The sequence below is a fragment of the Salvelinus alpinus genome, chromosome 7, assembly GCF_045679555.1.
Source record: "Salvelinus alpinus chromosome 7, SLU_Salpinus.1, whole genome shotgun sequence".
Taxonomy (NCBI): domain Eukaryota; kingdom Metazoa; phylum Chordata; class Actinopteri; order Salmoniformes; family Salmonidae; genus Salvelinus; species Salvelinus alpinus.
Genome location: NC_092092.1, coordinates 27,733,018 through 27,756,723, shown reverse-complemented (window position 1 = coordinate 27,756,723; position 23,706 = coordinate 27,733,018). Strand labels below are relative to the sequence as shown.

Below are 23,706 nucleotides of genomic sequence, written 5' to 3'. Positions count from 1 at the left end.
CGTCCTGTGTCCGACCCTGGCCTAAATCACTGTGACAAGGGGACATGGTACGTATAAGCACATATGCCATAGTCTATAAACTAAACAGGCAGTTATTGATTCAGCTCCCTTCAGCCCGGGTCCCGGAGGTTGAGTTGGCAATATTAATGGATCCTTTAAAATAGGGAGTAAATCTGCGTCCCAAATGGCATCCCAGAGCCCATATAGTGCACTATATTGGGAAGCACCCAGGGAGTATGGCTGGGCCTGGGCGGCTCCTCTGGCCAACGCCGTAGCACTGGGGTGGTCAGCAGTTTATGGAGGCGAGGCATACAGGTCAACAGAGTGTCAGGGGTCAAGGATTGCCATCCCAAAGGTCTCCAATGACCCCGGCCAATTGATTGCTTACATATCAGAAAGCTTCCTTTCTGCGTTAACTTCAAATTTTGCCCTGGAGGCTCCGGGGCCGTATGACCCCCACCACCACCACCACCCTATCTGCCTTCCCTCTCTGTGGTCTGGTGGGACTGAACAGTGTATCATATGGTGTGGATATTTCATAGAAAGGCATTTCATACTGAAATGTTGATTTATATGATGAAAAAAGGATGTCAATTTTAGAGGAAAGGCTTTAGTAATATCAGCATCTTCAAATACAAAAGTAGTAGATAAAACATCTCAAACATTGTCATTTTAATAAATTATGCTTCCAGAAATGTACAGTCAAGGAGGGGTACAGTTTATGAGTTCGGTATGATAGCGTCCTGTGTATGATAGCGTCCGGTATGAAGCAAACAATGACGAAAGATAAGGGATACAGATATAGCATATACCACAATTCTCAATAGCATAACACTTGCAACATAAATAATAGCAATTTTACAGCACACAGAGTAAATCAGTAATATATTTTGTTAACAAAAAAATAGAACGTAGTCCAGCATTTATACCAGCAATAGTCTTCTGCATTGTTAAAGAAAATGTCACCTAAACATCTTCGCGATTGCATTTTAAAACATGAGAATGGGATAACAGCAAAAATGATCTGTCATTAATAAAATTCTTTTAGAAATGCACTTGGCTTATTGTAGTCTAGTTTATTGAAATAGTATTAGCATATTTGGGATGAATATTTGGCAGGCTCGTGGAGCAGTTTTGTCAGAATATTTATTTTTTAATACATTGTAGTGACACAACAATCATACTAGGAAAATCACATATGTTTATACAAGGAGATTTAAACCCTCTCTTTAAAAACCAAAATATACTAGTCTGTCTGTTTCCACCAGTCCCAGCCGAAGTCACGAGGACCTGTCATTTGGCAAAACCTCAGGTTAAGTGTCCATTACAAGGCCTGTAGATCCTCTGTGAGACACATGTCTATGCTCTCTCCCGTCCCATTTCCATCAGTCCCAGCCAAAGTCATGGCCTGTCATTTGGTAAAACTTCATATTGAATGGCCTATAGAACTCCCTGAGCCTGAGCAGCACCTCTGGAGAGATCTGTGGATGAGGCCTTCCCTTAGACTTCCCCAGGCAGCGAGGCCTGCTGCTCCCCTCGGGCTTCTTCAGGCAGGGGAAACCCTTGGTCTGGTTGAAGTAGAAGTGTTTGTCTGTGACCACCCTTTTCAGCCCCAGGAAGTCCTGCACCCTGCCCATTTCCCCAGCCGGGTCCGTTACCAGCCGCTCCCCGCTGACGAAGAGGAACTTCGAGAGGGGGAAGTAGTGCAGCCAGTTCTCCAGGTGCTTGGCGTAGATCCCAATGCGCACGGCGCTCCAGGAGGTGTCGATGAGGCCCGTGGTGGAGTTCCGGAAGGTCAGGCTCTGGAAAGACGGAAGACCGGGTTGTTTGGACAGCGTCTGAGTGTAGTCGGACACGGCCCGTGTCACGGGGTCTCGGACCACCACGATCAGCTTGGTATGACGACTCAGGGCGAAGAGACGCCGAGGAGCTTCCTTGGTGACGAAGTAGCTTGGTGTCTTCTCCATGGTGATCTGGCTTTCCAACGTCCGAGGCATCAAGTTTCTGAGAGGAGAGGAGAGAAGAGGAAAGATTTGATTAGTGTTTCCTAAACATTTGGTAAACTGATCCACTAAAAGCTTCTGGGAATGCAACAAACTTTAAGACCTTTGGAACCTGGTTTGTGTGTCATAAACACGACCAAATCTGCTTCCACATGTTTTATATTACAACATTTAATGGAATATTAATATTCCATGCGTTATTGGAGTGTTCCAACCGTCCCCTTTGATGCTCCCCAGCCTTGAGGGCTTCTGATTTAGCTTTGTAATTAGTTGGTTAGGTCTGTGATTACATCAATATAAACATCTACATTAGACGCTGGCCTCGCTGAAATGCATGTCAGATGGAGAGGAAGTCAATGAGTGGGTGCTTAAGGGAAACCACAAAACCATAATAACCAGTGAAAAGTCATTTCCACAGGACTTCCTCCTCCTTCACAAGCCTGTCAGAGCAGCTCTGAGAGCTGGGCTGAGAGCTGGGCTGAGAGCTGGGCTGAGAGCTGGGCTGAGCCCAGGCTGCCTGGACAAATACAGTGCCTTCAGAAAGTATTCACACCCCTGACTTTTTCCACATTTTGTTACGTTATGTTTTTAAAAAAAATCCCTCATCAATCTACACACAATACCCCATAATGACAAAGCGAAAACAGGTTTTTAGAATGATTTACATAAGTATTCAGACCCTTTGTTATGAGACTCGAAATTGAGCTCAGGTGAATCCTGTTTCCATTGATCATCCTTGAGATGTGTCTACAACTTGACTGGAGTCCACCTGTGGTAAATTCAAATTATTGGACATGATTTGGAAAGTCATCATTGAGGGAAAGATGAACGGAGCAAAGTACAGAGAAATCCTTGATGAAAATCTGCTCTAGAGCGCTCAGGACCTCAGACTGGGGTGAAGGTTCACCTTCCAACAGGACAACAACCCTAAGCACACAGCCAAGACAATGCAGAAGTGGCTTCAGGACAAGACTGAATGTCCTTGAATGGCCCAGTCAGAGCCCGGACTTGAACCCGATAGAACATCTCTGGAGAGACCTGAAAATAGCTGTGCAGCGACGCTCCCCATCCAACCTGACAGAGCTTGAGAAGATCTGCAGAGAAGAATGGGAGAAACTCGACAAATACAGGTGTGCCAAGCTTGTAGCCAAGAAGACTCTAGGCTGTAATCAACAAAGTACTGAGTAAAGGGTCTGAATATTTTGTATTTTTAATACATTTGCAAAGATTTAGAAAAACTTGATTTTGCTTTGCCATTGTGTGGCATTGTGTGTATATTGATGAGGGGGAAACAATTTTATCCATTTAAGAATAAGGCTGTAATGTAACAAAATGTGGAAAAAGTCAAGGGGTCTGAATACTTTCCGAATGCACAGTATACTATGTCATGCACTGTCTATCGTACACCACTGACACGGCAATAAACTTCCCAACAGACCAGCACCAGTCTGACTCTACTTTAGCCAACAAATGAGAAATAGACTGGCACCCAGGTTAGCAGAATCTGATGATGAGCTAAAGAGATGAAAGACAGCTAATAGTCTCCAAATTGTTAAAAATTATTATTATTTAACCTTTAAAAATGTGTCCTTTAACAGCTGGAACCTAATGTTGGAACACTATCAAAAGTGGAATCCCAGAAGTTCCATTTTAGAATCCTAAGGACACAAAACAGGAATCCTTCCAACTCTCCTCAGAAAAGGACCACCTTCATTTAATTTAAAATGAGGGGATTCAAATCTCACGGCGGGTTTATGTTTTAGACATCCAAGCACGAAGGAACGTTCCAACTCCTCAGAAAACCCCTCATTTTAATTTCCACGGATGGTTCCCCCCGTAGCATAGCCATGTGGTAGAGACTGAGCGTGGGTCTCAGATGGCGTCCTATTCACTATAGTACGGTGCACTAGGGCTCTGAACAAAATTTGTGCACTCTATAAGGAATAGGGTGCCATTTGAGACGCATTCCAAAAGCTGTCATCAACGTGGTTGGTCTCTGGTCTCTAAATGCAGGGCTCTGGCCTGAGCTGTGTGGGGAACATACTCCTCTCTGATCCAAATCTGACATCCCCACCACGAATGTGCCATGAAGCTAATCCCGAAAACATGGCTTATGTTTTTACAACAGACCACCTCTTTTTTTTTACTACAGCCTGGGTATGAGTGGATATGAGGATCAGGTATATAGACAACACTCATACTACAGTAACGGAACCTGTTAGGTGTTAGGTTTTAGAGAGGATTTAATTGGATCTCCTGGTTCAATAAAGGTTAAGCAAAAGAAAAAGAAAATCATGTAGATAACGTTTCACCCCAACTAGGCCTATAGCATGTTGATATTAATATTACAATGTAAGAGGTCCATTGTGCTTGCCTACGGAGCTGTGAGGGGAACGGCACCTCCGTACCTTCAGGCTCTGATCAGGCCCTACACCCAAACAAGGGCACTGCGTTCATCCACCTCTGGCCTGCTCGCCTCCCTACCTCTGAGGAAGTACAGCTCCCGCTCAGCCCAGTCAAAACTGTTCGCTGCTCTGGCACCCCAATGGTGGAACAAACTCCCCCACGACGCCAGGTCAGCGGAATCAATCACCACCTTCCGGAGACACCTGAAACCCCACCTCTTTAAGGAATACCTAGGATAGGATAAAGTAATCCTTCTAACCCCCCCCCCCCCCCCCCTTAGAGTTAGATGCACTATTGTAAAGTGGTTGTTCCACTGGACATCATAAGGTGAATGCACCAACTTGTAAGTCGCTCTGGATAAGAGCGTCTGCTAAATGACTTAAATGTAAATGTAAATGTAAATGTAGGTCAAAGAGTAACACAGAATACCTCCTTTCAAGAGCAACAACTCCACTGGGATTCAGCTTTAGAGGGACATATCTCTACACATTCTCTCCTGTCTTCCTCTGTTCTGAACGACTCCCACGGTGGCTGATCAGTTACATAGGACAGCATTGTGCTATAATTCTATCACTTCATAACTCTGTTCATTTCAAGATATAAAGGAGACCATTTTCTTTGCAACTACCACTACAACCCATTACAACTAAAGAATTATACTTATTTAATTTGATACTTCTTTTGCTCTTTCTTTTTGTAAAAAATGTAATGTTTTACAATAATTATTTTGGCCTGCCATACGGAGGTGCCAGTCTGTTTGTGTAGTGAGTACTCAACAGTAACTGAATGTTTAATTCTGACCAAACAGGCTAATGGCATCCACGCTGGACCGTCCCGGCTTCCATTGCCATCATGTTTACATTCTTTATTTAAATGTTTTATTTATTTAACCTTTATTTAACAAGGTAAGTCAGTTAATTAAGAACAAATTCTTATTTACAATGATGGCCTACCCCGGGCCAACCCTGGACGACGCTGGGCCAATTGTGTGCCGCCCTATGGGACTTCCAAACACAGCCGGTTGTGATACAGCTTGGAATCGAACCAGGGTCTGTAGTGACGCCTCTAGCACTGAGATGCAGTTTCTTAGACCACCGCGCCACCCGGGAGCCCCAAAACACTGTCCTGTAATCACGGAACTCTCTGGCTACAACACAAACCCAAGCGGGAGGGAGTGAGGGAGAGACAAACATTAACCTAGTCAGCCTTATCTCACAGTACTAAAGTGAGACCATATACTAGAGTGTATACCTATTCAACTGCTGTTGTGGTTCTTTATCAAATGTTGTTGCTCTCTGTATGGTTTCCAACGGCAGCCAGGTTAGCGGAGGCTAGCTAAGTGACCTGCTGTTTGTTTTGATCACACCTTAGCCTAGCGGTAGCACTGTTAGCATCTGGAGCAAGAATGCAGGTCAGAGGGTCCACAGATGTGTGTTTATCTCCATAGACCTGCTGTACTCACCGTCTGGGTGGCCCTCAGCTCTATTAGGCCCTGTTGTAAAATACCTCAGGTTAATAGGCTACTGTTTATGACCGTATTGTAGAGACTGAACTAAGTACACCAACCTGAGTGTGTGTCAATGTCATCTCAAAAACAAGGGGAAAAGACAAGCTACACACTAATTGTGGAAACTTTAATGTTGACAAATATTGACTTGATCGTTTTTGTACTAAGTAGGTGAGCTCACTCGTAAAACGCAGCATCTGGGCATTAGCATGCGTGTGTGTGTAGGGGCGTCATGCATCTTCAACATCTGTCATTCCTGGGAGAAGAAAATGGAGGCCTCAGGAGTTAGTGAAGAGTAATTAGAAGTCAAATTCAGCAGGAAACAACAAAGAGACCAATAAAACGTGTGTGTGTGTGTGTGTGTGTGTGTGTGTGTGTGTGTGTGTGTGTGTGTGTGTGTTTGTGTGTGTGTGTGTGTGTGTGTGTGTGTGTGTGTGTGTGTGTGTGTGTGTGTGTGTGTGTGTGCGCGCAGTACAGTAGCATAGCATAGTAGAGTCTAATGTTGTAACGTACACACCAAGGCTGTCGGACTACACACCCACGCTGGTTTAATACAGCAGCCAGAGAGTGGGGAGAGTTCTATTTGTTGAGGCGGTTTAGGCCTACATCAGTGAGGTAGGTCGGTAAAGAAAGTCCTAAAGAATGTGTCTACGAGGGGGAAAAGTGAACATGACAGTTAATACAGAGATTATTACAGCAGGCAACTTTGAGAAGAGTCAGTGGGAAGCGGTCTCACAGTTTCCTTGGGAGAGATAATGACAGTGTAGAGAGAGACAGAAAGAGAGAGAGAAAGAGAGAGAGAGAGAGAGAGAGAGAGAGAGAGAGAGAGAGAGAGAGAGAGAGAGAGAGAGAGAGACATAGAGACATAGAGACATAGAGACATAGAGAGAGAAAGGGGGAAACAGCTCAAGCCTCCAGACTGTCTACTGCAGGATAAAGCCTGACATTCCAACTCCAGAATTAAAAAGAGAGAGAGAATTGGAGAGATAATAGTGTGAGAGAGCAAGAGACGGGAGAGTATGTGTGGGAGAGAAAGAGAGAAAAAAGTGTGCGTTCCTTGCTGTAATTGCACCCCTCCGTCTTATCGAATGGGAAAATCAGCCTGTGTTCCTCTGTGTTCCTGCCTGGCCCACAGTGGGTTAGCTGTTAGCTGTGCGGCTTTATCAGTGGGTGACCATGGGCCAGGGGCCCACACCCTGAGATGAACAGATGAACAGACAAGAGGAGGAGGAAGAGAGAGATGGACAGATAACTGGAGGGTCACTTCCTTCCTCCCTCAGCCTGACCCCAGTGATCTCTCACCAAATTGTGTAGTTACTGTAATAATTAGATTGGTTAAATTACTTACAGGGTTTCAGTGTGAAAGCACGCACTGCACTGTAGTCATTCTTTACAAAGAACTACAGAAACCCCGTTTTTAAGAGAACCCCCACCTTTAAAACAGTACTGTACTTCTTGTTCTAAATGAATATTTCACAAGGGCTTCTAATGATTCTCTGAGCCAGGTTGAAATGTGTTTTTCTGTGCACTTCATAAAACCAAAGCCCTTTTGAACCAAAGTTAAACATTATCATCTAATACTATACATCAAATCAAATCAAATCCCATCACATTTTATTGGTCACATACACATGGTTAGCAGATGTTAATGCGAGTGTAGCGAAATGCTTGTGCTTCTAGTTCCGACCGTGCAGTAATATCTAACAAGTAATCTAACAATTTCACAACAACTACCTTATACATCCAAGTGTAAAGGAATGAATAAGAATATGTACATATAAATATATGGATGAACGATGGCCAAACGGCATAGGCAAGATGCAGTATAGAGTACAGTATATACATGTGAGATGAGTAATGTAGGGTATGTAAACATTATATAAAGTGGCATTGTTTAAAGTGACTAGTGATACATTTACTACATCCAATTTTTAATTATTAAGTGGCTAGAGATTTGAGTCAGTATGTTGGCAGCCACTAACTCAATGTTAGTGATGGCTGTTTAACAGTCTGATGTTCTTGAGATAGAAGCTGTTTTTCAGTCTCTCGGTCCCTGCTTTGATGCACCTGTACTGACCTCGCCTTCTGGATGATAGCGGGGTGAACAGGCAGTGGCTTGGGTGGTTGTTGTCCTTGATGATCTTTTTGGCCTTTCTGTGACATCGGGTGGTGTAGGTGTCCTGGAGGGCAGGTAGTTTGCCCCCGGTGATGCGTTGTGCAGACCGCACCACCCTCTGGAGAGCCTTACGGTTGTGGGCGGAGCAGTTGCCGTACCAGGCGGTGATACAGCCCGACAGGATGCTCTCGATTGTGCATCTGTAAAAGTTTGTGAGTGTTTTTGGTGACAAGCCAAATTTCTGAGGTTGAAGAGGCGCTGTTGCTGTTGCGCCTTCTTCACCACGCTGTCTGTGTGGATCATTTCAGTTTGTCCATGATGTGTACGCTGAGGAACTTAAAACTTTCCATCTTCTCCACTACTGTCCCGTCGATGTGGATAGGGGGGTGCTCCCTCTGCTGTTTCCTGAAGTCCACGATCACCTCCTTTGTTTTGTTGACGTTGAGAGTGAGGTTATTTTCCTGACACCACACTCCAAGTGCCCTCACCTCCTCCTTGTAGGCCGTCTAGTCATTGTTGGTAATCAAGCCTACCACTGTAGTGTCGTCTGTAAACCTGATGATTGAGTTGGAGGCGTGCATGGCCACGCAGTTATAGGTGAACAAGGAGTACAGGAGAGGGCTGAGAACACACCCTTGTGGGGCCCCAGTGTTGAGGATCAGCGAAGTGGAGATATTTCCTACCCTCACCACCTGGGGGCATCCCGTCAGAAAGTCCAGGACCCAATTGCACAGGGTGGGGTTAAGAACCAGGGTCTCAAGCTTAATGAGGAGTTTGGAGGGTACTATGGTGTTAAATGCTGAGCTGTAGTCGATGAACAGCGTTCTTACACTGTCACGTTCTGACCTTAGTTCTTTTGTTATTTCTTTGTTTTAGTATGGTCAGGGCGTGAGTTGGGTGGGTTATCTATGTTCGTTTTTCTATGTTGGTTTTTTCGTTTGGCCTGGTATGATTCTCAATCAGAGGCAGGTGTCGTTGGTTGTCTCTGATTGAGAATCATACTTAGGTAGCCTTTTTTCACCTGGGTTTTGTGGGTGGTTGTCTTCCATGTCTGTGTGTTCCACACGGAACTGTTTCGGTTTTAGTTTGTTCACTTTATTGTTTTGTATTTCAGTGTTCAGTTTTGTTCCATTAAATATTAATCATGAACACTTACCACGCTGCGCTTTGGTCCTCCTCTTTTTCTCCCAACGAAGATCGTTACAGAACCACCCACCCCCAATACAAAACAGGCTACCTAAATATGGCTCCCAATCAGAGACAACGACTAACACCTGCCTCTGATTGAGAACCATATCAGACCAAACACAGAAACAGAAAAACTAGACACACAACATAGAATGCCCACTCAGATCACACCCTGACCAAACAAAACATAAAACATACAAAGCAAACTATGGTCAGGGCGTGACATACACAGGTATTCCTCTTGTCCAGATGGGTTAGGGCAGTGTGCAGTGTGATTGCGATTCCGTCGTCTGTGGACCTATTGGGGCGGTAAGCAAATTGGAGTGGGTCTAGGGTGTCAGGTAGGGTGGAGGTGATATGTTCCTTGACTAGTCTCTCAAAGCACTTCATAATGACGGAAGTGAGTGCTACGGGGCGATAGTCGTTTAGCTCAGTTACCTTAGCTTTCTTTGGAAAAGGAACAATAGTGGCCCTCTTGAAGCATGTGGGAACAGAAGACTGGGATAGGAATTGATTGAATATGTCCATAAACACACCAGCCAGCTGGTCTGGGCATTCTCTGAGGACGCGGCTAGGAATGCCGTCTGGGCCAGCAGCCTTGCGAGGGTTAACAAGTTAAATGTTTTACTCACGTTGGCTGCGGTGAAGGAGAGCCCGCAGGTTTTGGTAGCGGGCCGTGTCGGTGGCACTGTATTGTCCTCAAAGCGAGCAAAGAAGCTGTTTAGTTTGTCTGGGGGCAAGACATCGGGGTCCGCGACGGGTCTGGTTTTCTTTTTGTAGTCCGTGATTGACTGTAGACCCTGCCACATACCTCTCGTGTCTGAGCCGTCGAATTGCGACTCTACTTTGTCTCTATACTGACGCTTAGCTTGTTTGATTGCCTTGCGGAGGGAATAGCTACACTGTTTGTATTCGGTCATGTTTCCGGTCGCCTTGCCCTGATTAAAAGCAGTGGTTCGCGCTTTCAGTTTTGCGCGACTGCTGCCATCAATCCATGGTTTCTGGTTGGGGAAGGTTTTAATAGTCGCCGTGGGTACAACATCACCGATGCACTTGCTAATAAACCCGCTCACCGAATCAGCGTATACATCAATGTTGTTGTTTGACGCTATCCGGAACATATCCCAGTCCACGTGATCGAAGCAATCTTGAAGCTTGGAATCAGATTGGTCGGACCAGAGTTGAACAGACCTGAGCACGGGCGTTTCCTGTTTTAGTTTCTGTCTATAGGCTGGGAGCAACAAAATGGAGTCGTGGTCAGATTTGCCGAAAGGAGGGCGAGAGAGAGCTTTGTACGTGTCGATGAAGTTAGAGTAACAATGATCCAGGATTTTGCCAGCCTGGGTCGCGCATTCGATATGCTGATAAAATTTAGAGAGCCTTGTTTTCAGATTAACCTTGTTAAAATCCCCAGCTACAATAAATGCAGCCTTGGGATATGTGGTTTCCAGTTTACATAGAGTCCAATGAAGTTCTTTCAGGGCCGTCGAGGTGTCTGCTTGGGGGGGATATACACGACTGTGATAATAATTGAAGAGAATTCTCTTGGTAGATAATGCGGTCGGCATTTGATTGTAAGGAATTCTAGGTCAGGTGAACAAAAGGACTTGAGTTCCTGTAGGTTGTTATGATCACACCACGACATAATCATAAGGCATACACCCCCGCACTTCTTACCAAAGAGATGTTTGTTTCTGTCGACGCGATGCGTGAAGAAACCAGGTGGCTGTACTGACTCTGATAACGTATCCCGAGTGAGCCATGTTTCCGTGAAGCAGAGAATGTTGCAATCTCTGATGTCTCTCGGGAAGGCAACCCTTCCTCGGATTTCGTCTACCTTGTTGTCAAGAGACTGGACATTGGCAAGTACTGTAGTATACTCGGGAGCGGTGGGCGATGTGCCCGTCTACGGAGCCTGACCAGAAGACCGCTCCGTCTGCCCCTTCTGCGGCGCCGTTGTTTTGGGTCGCCTGCTGGGATCCAATCCATTGTCCTGGGTGGTGGACCAAACAGAGGATCCGCTTCGGGAAAGTCGTATTCCTGGTCATAATGTTGGTAAATTGACGTTGCTCTTATATCCAATAGTTCCTCCCGGCTGTATGTAATAAGACTTAAGATTTCCTGGGGTAACAGTGTTCGAAATAATACCTAAAAAACGAAATACTGCATAGTTTCCGAAGAACGCGAAGCGAGGCGGCCATCTCTGTCGGCGCCGGATGTGGGTAGCAGGAGGTTGGTGGCACCTTAATTGGGGAGGACGGGCTCGTGTAATGGCTGGAGCGGAATAGGTGGAATGGTATTAAATACATGGAAACCATGTGTTTGATGCCATTCCATTTTATCCGTTCCTGCCATTATAATGAGCCGTCCTCCCCAACAGCCTCCACTGCTATACATCATGCTGCATTACTCTTTCCCCAGCGTCTGCTACCGTAACACTGTTGGTGAGGGAAAAATAAAACGCCCACATTTTTCCATGAATTACCTACCTTTTCCAAATTAATTGAAATTCCAAGTACACCTCAGAACTCTCTAATGGACTCCAACCATTGGCCATCTGGCGTCTACCCAACTCTAGACCAATGAGAAGACTCAATACTGGACTGCAGTGAATGCCACTTCCTAAATTGTTAAATGTCCCACTCCTTGTGGTTGTAGCCCATCCTTGACTTGTTTTAGGAATGGGATTACAGTTGGCAGAACACAGGGCTTGCAGCTGCTGGGAAAGATAGTGTTTGTCATTAAGGGGCCAATCCTGACCCAGTAAATTGTGTGTGTGTTTTTGTGTGTAAGAGAAAGAGAGTCTCTAAAATACACAGCACAACAGAGAGAGAGAGAGTCTCTAAAACACACAGCACAACAGAGAGAGAGAGAGTCTCTAAAACACACAGCACAACAGAGAGAGAGAGTCTCTAAAACACACAGCACAACAGAGAGAGAGAGAGAGTCTCTAAAACACACAGCACAACAGAGAGAGAGAGAGAGTCTCTAAAACACACAGCACAACAGAGAGAGAGAGAGAGTCTCTAAAACACACAGCACAACAGAGAGAGAGAGAGAGTCTCTAAAACACACAGCACAACAGAGAGAGAGAGAGTCTCTAAAACACACAGCACAACAGAGAGAGAGAGAGAGTCTCTAAAACACACAGCACAACAGAGAGAGAGAGAGTCTCTAAAACACACAGCACAACAGAGAGAGAGAGAGTCTCTAAAACACACAGCACAACAGAGAGAGAGAGAGAGAGAGTCTCTAAAACACACAGCACGACAGAGAGAGAGAGAGAGAGTCTCTAAAACACACAGCACAGCAGAGAGAGAGAGAGTCTCTAAAACACACAGCACAGCAGAGAGAGAGAGAGTCTCTAAAACACACAGCACAACAGAGAGAGAGAGAGAGAGAGTCTCTAAAACACACAGCACAACAGAGAGAGAGAGAGTCTCTAAAACACACAGCACAACAGAGAGAGAGAGAGAGAGAGAGAGAGAGTCTCTAAAACACACAGCACAACACAGAGAGAGAGAGAGTCTCTAAAACACACAGCACAACAGAGAGAGAGAGAGAGTCTCTAAAACACACAGCACAACAGAGAGAGAGAGAGAGAGAGTCTCTAAAACACACAGCACAACAGAGAGAGAGAGAGCGATGTCGGCATATGAGAAAGCATTTATTTGGTTTTCAGATTTCTTTTTTTGAACTTCCTAGATAATGTTCACATTCCGAACTGAAAAGAACAGAGTTCTCCTTCAGACAGAGTTCTCATTTTAATCAGTCACATTTCCTCACAATTAAACATAACTATTGTCCAGGAAACTAATTTGTTTTCATAACAAAGAAAGGTGTGTTCCTATGATTCCTATAGCGAGTCTACGTTCTCACGCTCTCTCCACTTCACCCTCACCCTTCTGCCCTCCTTACCCTCTCACCCACCCCGCCAGACGGTCAGTCGGTCAGTCAGTCAGACATTAAACAGAGATGGTCAGGCAGGGCAGAAGGCAGAGGCCACGGCTGAGACAACAATACACACTGAGCTGTCAATGATTCACCAGCCTCTCCAGACAGGCTAAAACAGAAGATGGTATGCTGGGTGATGTGGGTAGAGGGTCAACCTAAAGGGTCCTGGGTAAAATTATGCGCCAGACAGCTCCTGGATGAATTATAATCCAACCACTGCCCTTGTTGATAGACGAGGGCAAATAAGCAGACTCTGATTGGAACTGGGCCCTGGTTAACATATGTTTAGACAGTTTGAAGTGTAGGGATTCATCCCTTGTGTAACTAAGCAGAGCAGCTCTGGTGTTGGTGCATAAACAAAGCTGCCCTTTTCGACTGTCACACTTGTATCACTATCCTACAGTCGCTACAATGACTAGGCCTACTACAGTCTCTGATAACAAAAATGTCATTAGTCCACAAATGTATAATCACAGCTTTACAGAAAACAGAAGACATTTCCCTCTGGTTTTCAGCGCTGACTGGGTGTGTATTATGGTTCCAAAGAGGTGTAGTGCTATGTGAGGTTGTTATAGCTGTGACATTCATCTTGCTGTGACAGGGACATGGGAGGATGAGGTCGGGAGGGACGGAGTGGGGGATCATTTTTTACACTCCACCAAACATGAACCCTAATCAGTCACTGTAACCTGGGAGCCATGTTAGAGACCTGCGGACTGACAGGAATCCAGGCTACTGGATCAATACTGTCATTGCTCTGTTGCTCTATCTGTTTAAAATGGATTCGTTTATAATGAGGGGAAAGAAGGTAGAAAAGGCTAGTGAAAACATCTCTGGGTTAGTCTTACATTATTATAGTAAATGAGCATCCAAGTAGCCTACATCTGCTAGTTAAAAAATAAACATACCTTTTTGTCACACTGAGCTTAGCAATTCCACAACAATACTAATATACAGTATGTGCGAATGCAGCAGTAATTGGTAAACTGTATAGGGAACACCGTTTTAACTAAGTCCCTTTGAACTAATACATTGCCATGTAGTTCTATTCACTGAGCAAATGATCAGTTAGCTAATCATGTATATAGACCTAATTAGGTTAGGCATCTGGCTATTGAGGACATTGATTTGGAATAGTCAGTCCCTTGTTCTATCACACTAAGAGGGTTGGAAAGGAAGTCCAATGGACTTTTCCATTTGTCCAATACTAAATACTCATATTGTTATCATTTTCACATCTCCTATACATGTCCCTTTACTTCATTAACTATCATCTGATTGGATAGGGCATAACATATGGAAGGTGAAAGGTCGTCCAATGACGAGCTGTCAAAATATTGAGTTGGGCGTTTAGGTTTTTCTCCAGATTGAAAATCCATACCCATCCCAACCCAATTTATCAAATCATGTTTGATTATTCAGTTATATTTTCCCCCATTTCATTTTGCATATTGACATCAGTCTTGAAGACATTCCTTTGGTTTCTTGAAAGCATGCCATGCATGTATTGTAGATCTCTCTTTGACCTTACACCGCCATAGCCTGAAATAATGACACAGACTAGCCGACCAGTGGACCTTGTCAGGGAAACAAAGTCTCCTTTGTTCAGTCCAATTCTATATATTTGATTTATTTCAGAGACACTTTGACCATGAAAGGCCCTCCCAAAACCTTTTCGTTGGGCCAAAGAACTCTCTCTCTCTGTCTCTAACACTATTTCAAAACCTTCAAAATGTGCCTGGGAATTCAGCAGTGGAAGAATCAAGAAATAAGAGCTGGACATTCCTGTCTGCATACTGTGATCAATGCTAAACTGAATTATGCAAGAAAATATACTTCTGAAGAACCCTCAATCCCCACACGTTTCAAAGTCTTCACAGTATGTGTAGGGTATAAATGTCGGTGGTTGAAGGATCAACGACACCTTGTCAACAAGATTGAATATTCAGCGGTTAAGGAACCTCCCCTGCAGTGCCCTGGTAAAGGTACCAACAGCTCAATCAATAGGAAACCCTAGTTTAACACATCAATATTGGAAATGACATCTACAGTATATATAATGGATATTCATGTTGTCATGAAAAGGTGTGGTTTAAGGGTGGATCGCAGAGTAGAATGGGGAGAGGGAGATGTGACACTTGACTGGGTTGGATCTCAAACGCTTAGGCTACTTGCACACATGCAATGGAAACACACACACACACACACACACACACACACACACACACACACACACACACACACACACACACACACACACACACACACACACACACACACACACACACACACACACACACACACACACACACACACACACACAGAAAGAGTAGAAAGAGCTAAACCCTTTAAACATGTCCTCTCCCACAAAGCCACATAACCATTTCCAAATGCATCGAGAGGCCAAGTTTTTTCCACATATAAGCATTTCTTCTAAAACAATTTGCCAAATGCTTCTTTTTAACATGTCCATGTGTTTTATTTGGTTACTAACTGAAGACAGAGGACAGTGTTCATTTTCAAACTCAGCAGTGTAATAATACACTTTGAAATTAAGAACTCTGTCAAATTACATAATGTTTAAGTGATACTTTCAAGTCCAGTCTAAATGCTTTATGCTGCTGTCTTACATGGTGCCTGGAGTGGTTCCAGTCCAGTAATGAATGTATATCCAATGGGGTTTTAGCTGGTAATGATGGAGCTGGTAATGATAAGGGATTAGACTGACTGATTTGGGTGCTTTGACACTATTCTCATTACTCCAACACAGCACTACATACTTCGTCTTAGATAAGAACCAATAAACCATCACACCCTTAGGCACAGATCTAGGATCAGCTTTCCCTCCCCAAATCCTAACCTTTACCATTAGTGGAAAATACCCAATACTGACTTTAGATCAGAGCCTTGGCTTGGGGCAACTTCACCCTACACTGACAAGCTGGTACTCCACAACGTGAGCTGTCTGAGCTAATGCCTGACCTGTCATTACAGCAGGCCAATCCACACAGTGTTGACAATGCTTGTCGTCAGATTAGGAAAGACTAAAACCACACTTATGAGACAGAAGAGAGACTAGAGAGCTGCTGTGCAGCTGCAACAAAGCACTACATGGATTGTGACGGTGTTAAAAGATGTGTTAGAAGGTCACTGGTCTCCCAACACCATCAAAGGCTGTAGCCAGTAACTGTTGTAGTGCCACAATGTAGGCTACTACCTAATCATCTGCCTGGCCTCACAAACTACACTGAATAAAAATATAAACACAAAATGCCACAATTTCCAAAATTTTACTGAGTTACAGTTCATATAAGGAAATCAGTCAATTGAAATAAAATCATTAAACCCTAATCTATGGACTTCACATGACTGGGAATACAGATATGCATCTGTTGGTCACAGATACCTTTTAAAAAAGGTAGGGGCGTGGATCCAAAAACAATGCATCGCGACACATCTCCTTCGCGTAGAGTTAATCAGGCTGTTGACTGTGGCCTCTGGAATGTTGTCCCACTCCTCTTCAATGACTGTGCAAAGTTGCTGGATATTGGCGGGAACTAGAACACGCTGTCGTACGCGTCGATCTAGAGCAGTGGTTCCCAAACTTTTTATCGTCAAACATTCAACCTCCAGGTGTGTACCCCCTCTAGCAATTTCGATGAGGCTCTCTTGTTCAGATATCGGTAAGTGGATAGGAGGCAGGGCATGAAAGGGATAACGAATCCAGTTGTTTGTGTCGCCCGTTTCAGGAAAGTACCTGCGTAATTGCGCACCCAGCTCACTCAGGTGCTTCGCTATATTACATTTGACATTGTCTGTAAGCTTGAGTTCATTTGCACACAAAAAATCATACAATCATGGAAAGACCTGTGTGGTGTCCTTGTTAATGCAGACAGAATAGAGCCCCAACTTCTTAGCTGCTGAGAGTCCCTGTAATCCTGGATTCAGATCATTCAGGCGAGAAAAAACATCACCCAGATAGGTCAGTCGTCTGAGAAACTCATCATCATCCAAGCGGTCAGACAAGTGAAAATTATGGTCAGTTAAGAAAACTTTAAGCTTGTCTCTCAGTTTTAAAAAAAATTGTCAATTCTTTGCCACTTGATAACCAGCTCACTTCTGTATGTTGTCAAAGTGTTACATGGTCGCTGCCCATATCATTGAATAATGCAGAAAATACCCAAGAGTTCAGGGGCCTTGCTTTGACAAAGTTAACCATTTTCACTGAAGTGTCCAACACGTCTTTCAAGCTGTCAAGCATTCCCTTGGCAGCAAGAGCCTCTCGGTGGATGCTGCAGTGTACCCAAGTGGTGTCGGGAGCAACTGTTTGCAAGCGTGTTACCACTCCACTATGTCTCCCTGTCATGGCTTTTGCGCCATCAGTACAGTTACCAACACATCTTGACCACGAAGTCCATTTTATGTCACAAAGCTGTCCAGTACTTTAAAAATATCCTCTCATGTTGTCCTGGTTTCCAGAGGTTTGCATAAGAGGATGTCTTCCTTAATTGACCCCCCATAAATGTAACGGATATATACCATGAGCTGTGCCAGGCTCGCCACATCTGTTGACTCATCCAGCTGTAACGCATATAATTCACTGGCTTGAGGGGGAATAGGTTTTGTTGTACCCTCTTCATGACTGTCTTGGTGTGCTTGGACCATGACAGTTTGTTGGTGATGTGGACACCAAGGAACTTGAAGCTCTCAACCTGCTCCCCTGCATCCCCGTCGATGAGAATGGGGGTGTGCTCGGTCCTCTTTTTCCTGTAGTCCACAATCATCTCCTTTGTCTTGATCACGTTGAGGGAGAGGATGTTGTCCTGGCACCACACGGCCAGGTCTCTGACCTCCTCCCTATAGGCTGTCTCATCATTGATCAGGCTTACCACTGTTGTGTCATCTGCAAACTTAATGATGGTGTTGGAGTCGTGCCTGGCCATGCAGTCATGAGTGAACAGGGAGTACAGGAGGGGACTGAGCACGCACCCCTAAGGGGCCCCTGTGTTGAGGATCAGCGTGGCAGATGTGTTGTTACCTACCCTTACCACCTGGGGGCGGCCCGTCAGGAAGTACAGGATCCAGTTGCAGAGGGAGGTGTTTAGTCCCAGGGTCCTTAGCTTAATGATGAGCTTTGTGGGCACTATGGTGTTGAACGCTGAGCTGTAGTCAATGAATAGCATTCTCACAGAGGTGTTCCTTTTGTCCAGGTGGGAAAGGGCAGTGTGGAGTGCAATAGAGATTAAATCATCTGTGGATCAGTTGGGGCAGTATGCACATTTGAGTGGGTCTAGGTTTCTGGGATAATGGTGTTGATTTGAGCCATGACCATCCTTTCAAAGCACTTCATGGCTACGACGTGAGTGCTATGGGTCGGTAGTCATTTAGGCAGGTTACCTTAGTGTTCTTGGGCACTGGCACTATGGTGGTCTGCTTAAAACATGTTGGTATTACAGACTCAGACAGGGAGAGGTTCAAAATGTCAGTGAAGACACATGCCAGTTGGTCAGCGCATGCTCGTAGTACACGTCCTGGTAATCCGTCTGGCCCTGCGGCCTTGTGAATGTTGATCTGTTTAAAGGTCTTACTGACATCGGCTGCGGAGAGCGTGATCACACAGTCTTCCGGAACAGCTGGTGCTCTCATGCATGTTTTAGTGTTATTTGCCTCGAAGCGAGCATAGAAGTTATTTAGCTCGTCTGGTAGGCTCGTGTCACTGGGCAGCTCTCGGCTGTGCTTCCCTTTGTAGTCTGTAATGGTTTGCAAGCCCTGCCACATCCATCAAGCGTCAGAGCCAGTGTAGTATGATTCGATCTTAGTCCTGTATTGACGCTTTGCCTGTTTGATGGTTCATCAGAAGGCATAGTGGGATTTCTTATAAGCTTCCGGGTAAGAGTCCCGCTCCTTGAAAGCGTCAGCTCTAGCCTTTAGCTCAGTGCAGATGTTGCCTGTAATCATGGCGTCTGGTTGAGGTATTTACGTACAGTCACTGTGGGGACAACATCCTTGATGCACTTATTGATGAAGCCAGTGACTGATGTGGTGTACTCCTCAGTGCCATCGGAGGAATCCCGGGACATATTGTAGTCTGTTCTGGCAAAACATTCCTGTAGCTTAGCATCTGCTTCATCTGACCACTTTTTTATTGATCTAGTCACTGGTGCTTCCTGCTTCAATTTTTGCTTGTAAGCAGGAATCAGGAGGATATAATTATGGTCAGATTTGCCAAATGGAGGGCGAGGGAGAGCATTGTATGTGTCTCTGTGTCTAAGTCCCCGGCTACTAGGAGTGCCGCCTCTGGGTGAACGTTTTCTTGTTTGCTTATGATACAGCTCATTCAATGTTGTCTTAGTGCCAGCCTCTGACTGTGGTGGTATGTAAACAGCTACGAAAAATACAGATGAAAACTCTCTAGGTAGATAGTGTAGTCAACAGCTTGTCATGAGATACTCTACATCAGTCAAGCAATAGCTTGAGACTTCCTTAGGTATCGTGCACCAGCTGTTGTTTACAAAAATGCATAGTCTGCAGCCCCTTGTCTTACCAGACGCCACTGTTCTATCCTGCCGGTGCAGTGTATAACCAGCCAGCTGTATGTTGATAGTGTCAAGCATTAGATATTACAGTTTTGAATGTCCCGTTGGTACTGTAGTTTAATCTTCCGCGTAGGTCATCTATTTTATTGTCCAAAGATTGCACGTTTGCTAGCAGAATGGAAGGAAGTGGGGGTTTATTCGATCGCCTACGAATTCTCAGAAGGCAGCCCGCCCGCCGACCCATTTTTCTCTGCCTCCTCTTCACGCAAATCATGGGGATCTTGGCCTGTTCCCGAGAAAGCAGTATATCAATCGCGTCAGGCTCATCAGACTCGTTAAAGGAAAAAAATGATTCTGCCAGTCCGTGGTGAGTAATCGCAGTCCTGATGTCCAGAAGTTATTTTCAGTCATAAGAGATGGTAGCGGCAACATTATGTACAAACTAAGTAAAAAAATGAGTTACAAACAACACAAATAAACGAACAAAAAAACACAATCGGTTGGGGACACGTAAAACGTCTGCCTTCTTCTCCGGCTTCTTCTCACCAGGTCAAGACCCAGGTGAGGACGAAGAGCACGCAGATGAGCTTCCCTGAGACGGTTTCTGATAGTTTGTGCAAAAACTCTTTGGTTGTGCAAACCTACAGTTGCATCAATTATCTGGGTGGCTGGTCTCAGACGATCACGCAGGTGAAGAAGTAGGATGTGGACGTCCTGGTCTGGCGTGATTGCACGTGGTCTGCGGCTGTGAGGTACTGCCAAATTCTCCAAAACAACGTTGGAGGCGGCTTATGGCAGAGAAATTAACATTCAATTCTCTGGTAACAGCTCTGGTGGACATCACAATTGCATACTCTCTCAAAACTTCAGATATCTGTGGCATTGTGTTGTGTGACAAAACTGCACATTTTATAGTGGCCTTTTATTGTCCCCAGCACAAGGTGCACCTGTGTAATGATTATGCTGTTTAATCAGTTTCTTGATATGCCACACCTGTCAGGTGGATGGATTATCTTGGCAAAGGAGAAATGCTCACTAACAGGGATGTAAACAAAGTTGTGCACAAAATATGAGAGAAATAAGCTTTTTGTGCGTATGGAACATTTCTGCGATCTTTTATTTCAGCTCATGAAACATGGGACCAACATTTTATATGTTGCGTTTTATATTCTGTTCATTATATAGTAATTATAGTGAAAGACAGTACAGTCAGGTAACTTGCAGAAGACGTAGGTTACACTGTCAATGCTTAGAAAGAGTACTGTACATCATTATAGGCATTTTTCTGTGTAATCCTGATTTCTTTCGTAAAAAATAATAAGTGTATGCTTGGAGACTTTCATCCCTCCATTGACGCTGTTTACATTTGTACCCATCGTCTGCAATATTCATGAACAGACTGTATTGATTTCTCCCTCTTCTTGGCTCTGTGTCACATCCTTATGTGCTCTCCTGCCTTCTGCCTAACCAGGTGATATGGGTGACATGTGAGGGCTCCCCAGGGACACACACAGGGACAGACACTTAGAAATGCAGCACATCACGTCAACAAACAGCATTTTATTGGCAGGGGACTGAATACCCCGTCGAACCAAGGGGCTCTGAATGAGGATCCTTATTTGGCGTTAGGGGATATTAATGAAGTGACACTGAAGTAAGCAGGGGAAGATAGGAGCCTGTTCAGGAGAGTTGATCAATGGCAAAAATAAGGCACCAAAATATACACCTGATATACAGTAAATCCACAGACATTGTTCTCTTTTGGTGGCTGTGATGACAGGCAGTTTCACACAATATTTTAGGATGAATTATGACTAAATTATGACTTGTGATTTACCAAGCGCCTATGTCACAGTGCAATAACATAATTTTACCTGGGTATCAGGTAATCTGCATTGACTGATTCAAGTGAAACATTAGGCTATTTATTATAGAAAATCATATCTCTTTCCATTTTTTGGGCCATATTCAATATGTTTTCACTGCTATTGTAAATTAAAGCATACAAGAAGAAACAGATTTAATTAAGATTCAAAACAACCCTTACTCACCTGTACCATTCCAATCCGTTATCATAGAACCTGTCGAAGAAGTGGGGTTCGGCGCCCACAGCTCTGACATCCGGGTGAATGCGCAGAAACTCCAGAAGCGCGCGCGTGCCTCCTTTCTTTACTCCGATGATGATTGCCTGAGGAAAAGTTTTACTACCGAAGTTATTGGCTATAGAGATGTTGTTATCCGGTCGCATTTCGTTATCATTGCCCTGCAAGAGTGAGTCAACACTGTCAAAGCCGGGGAGTTCGCGAACAACCGAACCGGGAGAACTGTTCTTGTGCTGGTCGAGCTTTTGCTGCTTCAGTCCATCATTTAGGCCTAAGATTTTGTTGATAAAAGTTTTCTGTTGGTCATATACAGGTCTAGGTAAGGATTCACAGTACCCAGAGAGACAGTAAAATAAGTAAGTGAAAATGATGATCATGGTAAGGAAGACGGAAAGTTTGGACTGCGCCTTCAGGTGTCCAAAGTTGAACACAGCTCTCCATTTGCTACATCCCATGAGTCGCTATACTGAGCTGGAGGGTACCACGCAGAAAACATGCCTTTTTAAATTAGATAAGTTCAATGCGTTTTAAAATAAAGATTAGGCCTGGTCTTTCTTTATAAAGTTACCCATAAAAACATCCTTCTTGATGAAGTCGTACCATTACGCACTTTAAAAAAATCCATGAATACGTTTGATCATCCACTTCATAACACATAACTCTAGTTTAAATAAATATTTGTAGGCCTAACTGTGTCAATGTCAACTTGTCCAAAGTGCACAGTGCTCAGAGAAACGGAGTTTGTCCCCTCTTGCTCCCTGCTCCTCTCCCTTGGCTCTTGCGAAGTCCTCTGGCCCCCATCACCAGATTACAGACACACCCCTTTCCTTCTGGGTGTGAATGCACGCCCTGTCGGTCAAATTCCCTCCCCTTACATTTTCAGCCATGATTCTGAAAATAACACGAATAACTGCCACACTGAGATAAATCACAAATAATAATGTGATTGAATAGCTTTTTAAATGACTATGTAGGCTAATTCAAGAATATATAGTTATCTTCCAAGAAATAACAGTTTGTTTGGAAATATGGTGTTATGCCATTTAAATGTAAAAAGGATCATTAAAAATCTCTAGATTTGTCTATGTGAAGTGTTGTTTAAAGCCCTCTGTTTGGGGCTTACTGTGGTCAGTGTGTCTGTGTGGGCTGTGGGGTAGGGGTTACCCTCTGTCCCCACCCAGGGCTGTAAAAGGGGCTATACCCTATGGAGCCACCTGTCTGTCTGCTAGCCCTCCTTGGCCACACACCCTATGGAGCCAGCCTGCCCAGCCATGACACACAAATTAACCTCTTCCTGCTATAACAGGGCCAGACAGGTGCAGTCCGTGGTCAGGTCTGTGTTTCACCAGCATGCTGTATAAACAAACCTTCTCCCTCTTCAAGAGACAATGGTGAAAATGCAGACAGACAACCATCAGTTTCTCTCAGGTCAACTTTCTCACGTCAGCAGCCTACAGCCAGAGCAGTGTAGCTAGACTACAAGATGCTGATGATCGTAGTCTGCAGTAATTTCATATTACTGCAGACTATATTAGTCTGTGGTATTACATATTCTTTCATCAGGTACAATGCAGTAAGTATTGGAGGAAATCAAAGTACTCGAAACCCAGCCCAGCTGCTGCTGATAAAAGCGACAAGGAAGTAACTGAGTAAAGAAAACAACAAGTGGAGTAAAGGACTCCTGAAACTGGATCTCTATGACAATAAAGACGTTTAGTCAAAGGGCTAGGGTTTCCTCTGTTACCTGAGTAAGGCTGGAGGATGGGCCAGTAAAGTTGATATTACCACAGACATTACCAGTCAGAATGGTTGAAACTGAACGCACACAGTTAATAAGATGCAGACTTGATAGTTAGTGAACTTAGAAGGGGGGGGGGGGGGGGGGGGGGAGCCG

At 44.5% G+C, this 23,706-nt stretch overlaps 1 protein-coding gene across 1 annotated transcript; it reads right to left on the bottom strand.

Moving 5' to 3' along the window:
• Nucleotides 1-657: 657 nt before the first annotated feature.
• On the bottom strand, nucleotides 658-22,577 carry LOC139580738 (heparan sulfate glucosamine 3-O-sulfotransferase 6-like). The gene is made up of 2 exons (XM_071409697.1): nucleotides 21,762-22,577; nucleotides 658-2,004 (listed from the first exon to the last, which is right to left on the bottom strand). Exons 1-2 carry the CDS (start codon nucleotides 22,265-22,267, stop codon nucleotides 1,386-1,388), a joined length of 1,125 nt encoding a protein of 374 aa, XP_071265798.1. The 5' UTR covers nucleotides 22,268-22,577; the 3' UTR covers nucleotides 658-1,385.
• Nucleotides 22,578-23,706: the final 1,129 nt, after the last annotated feature.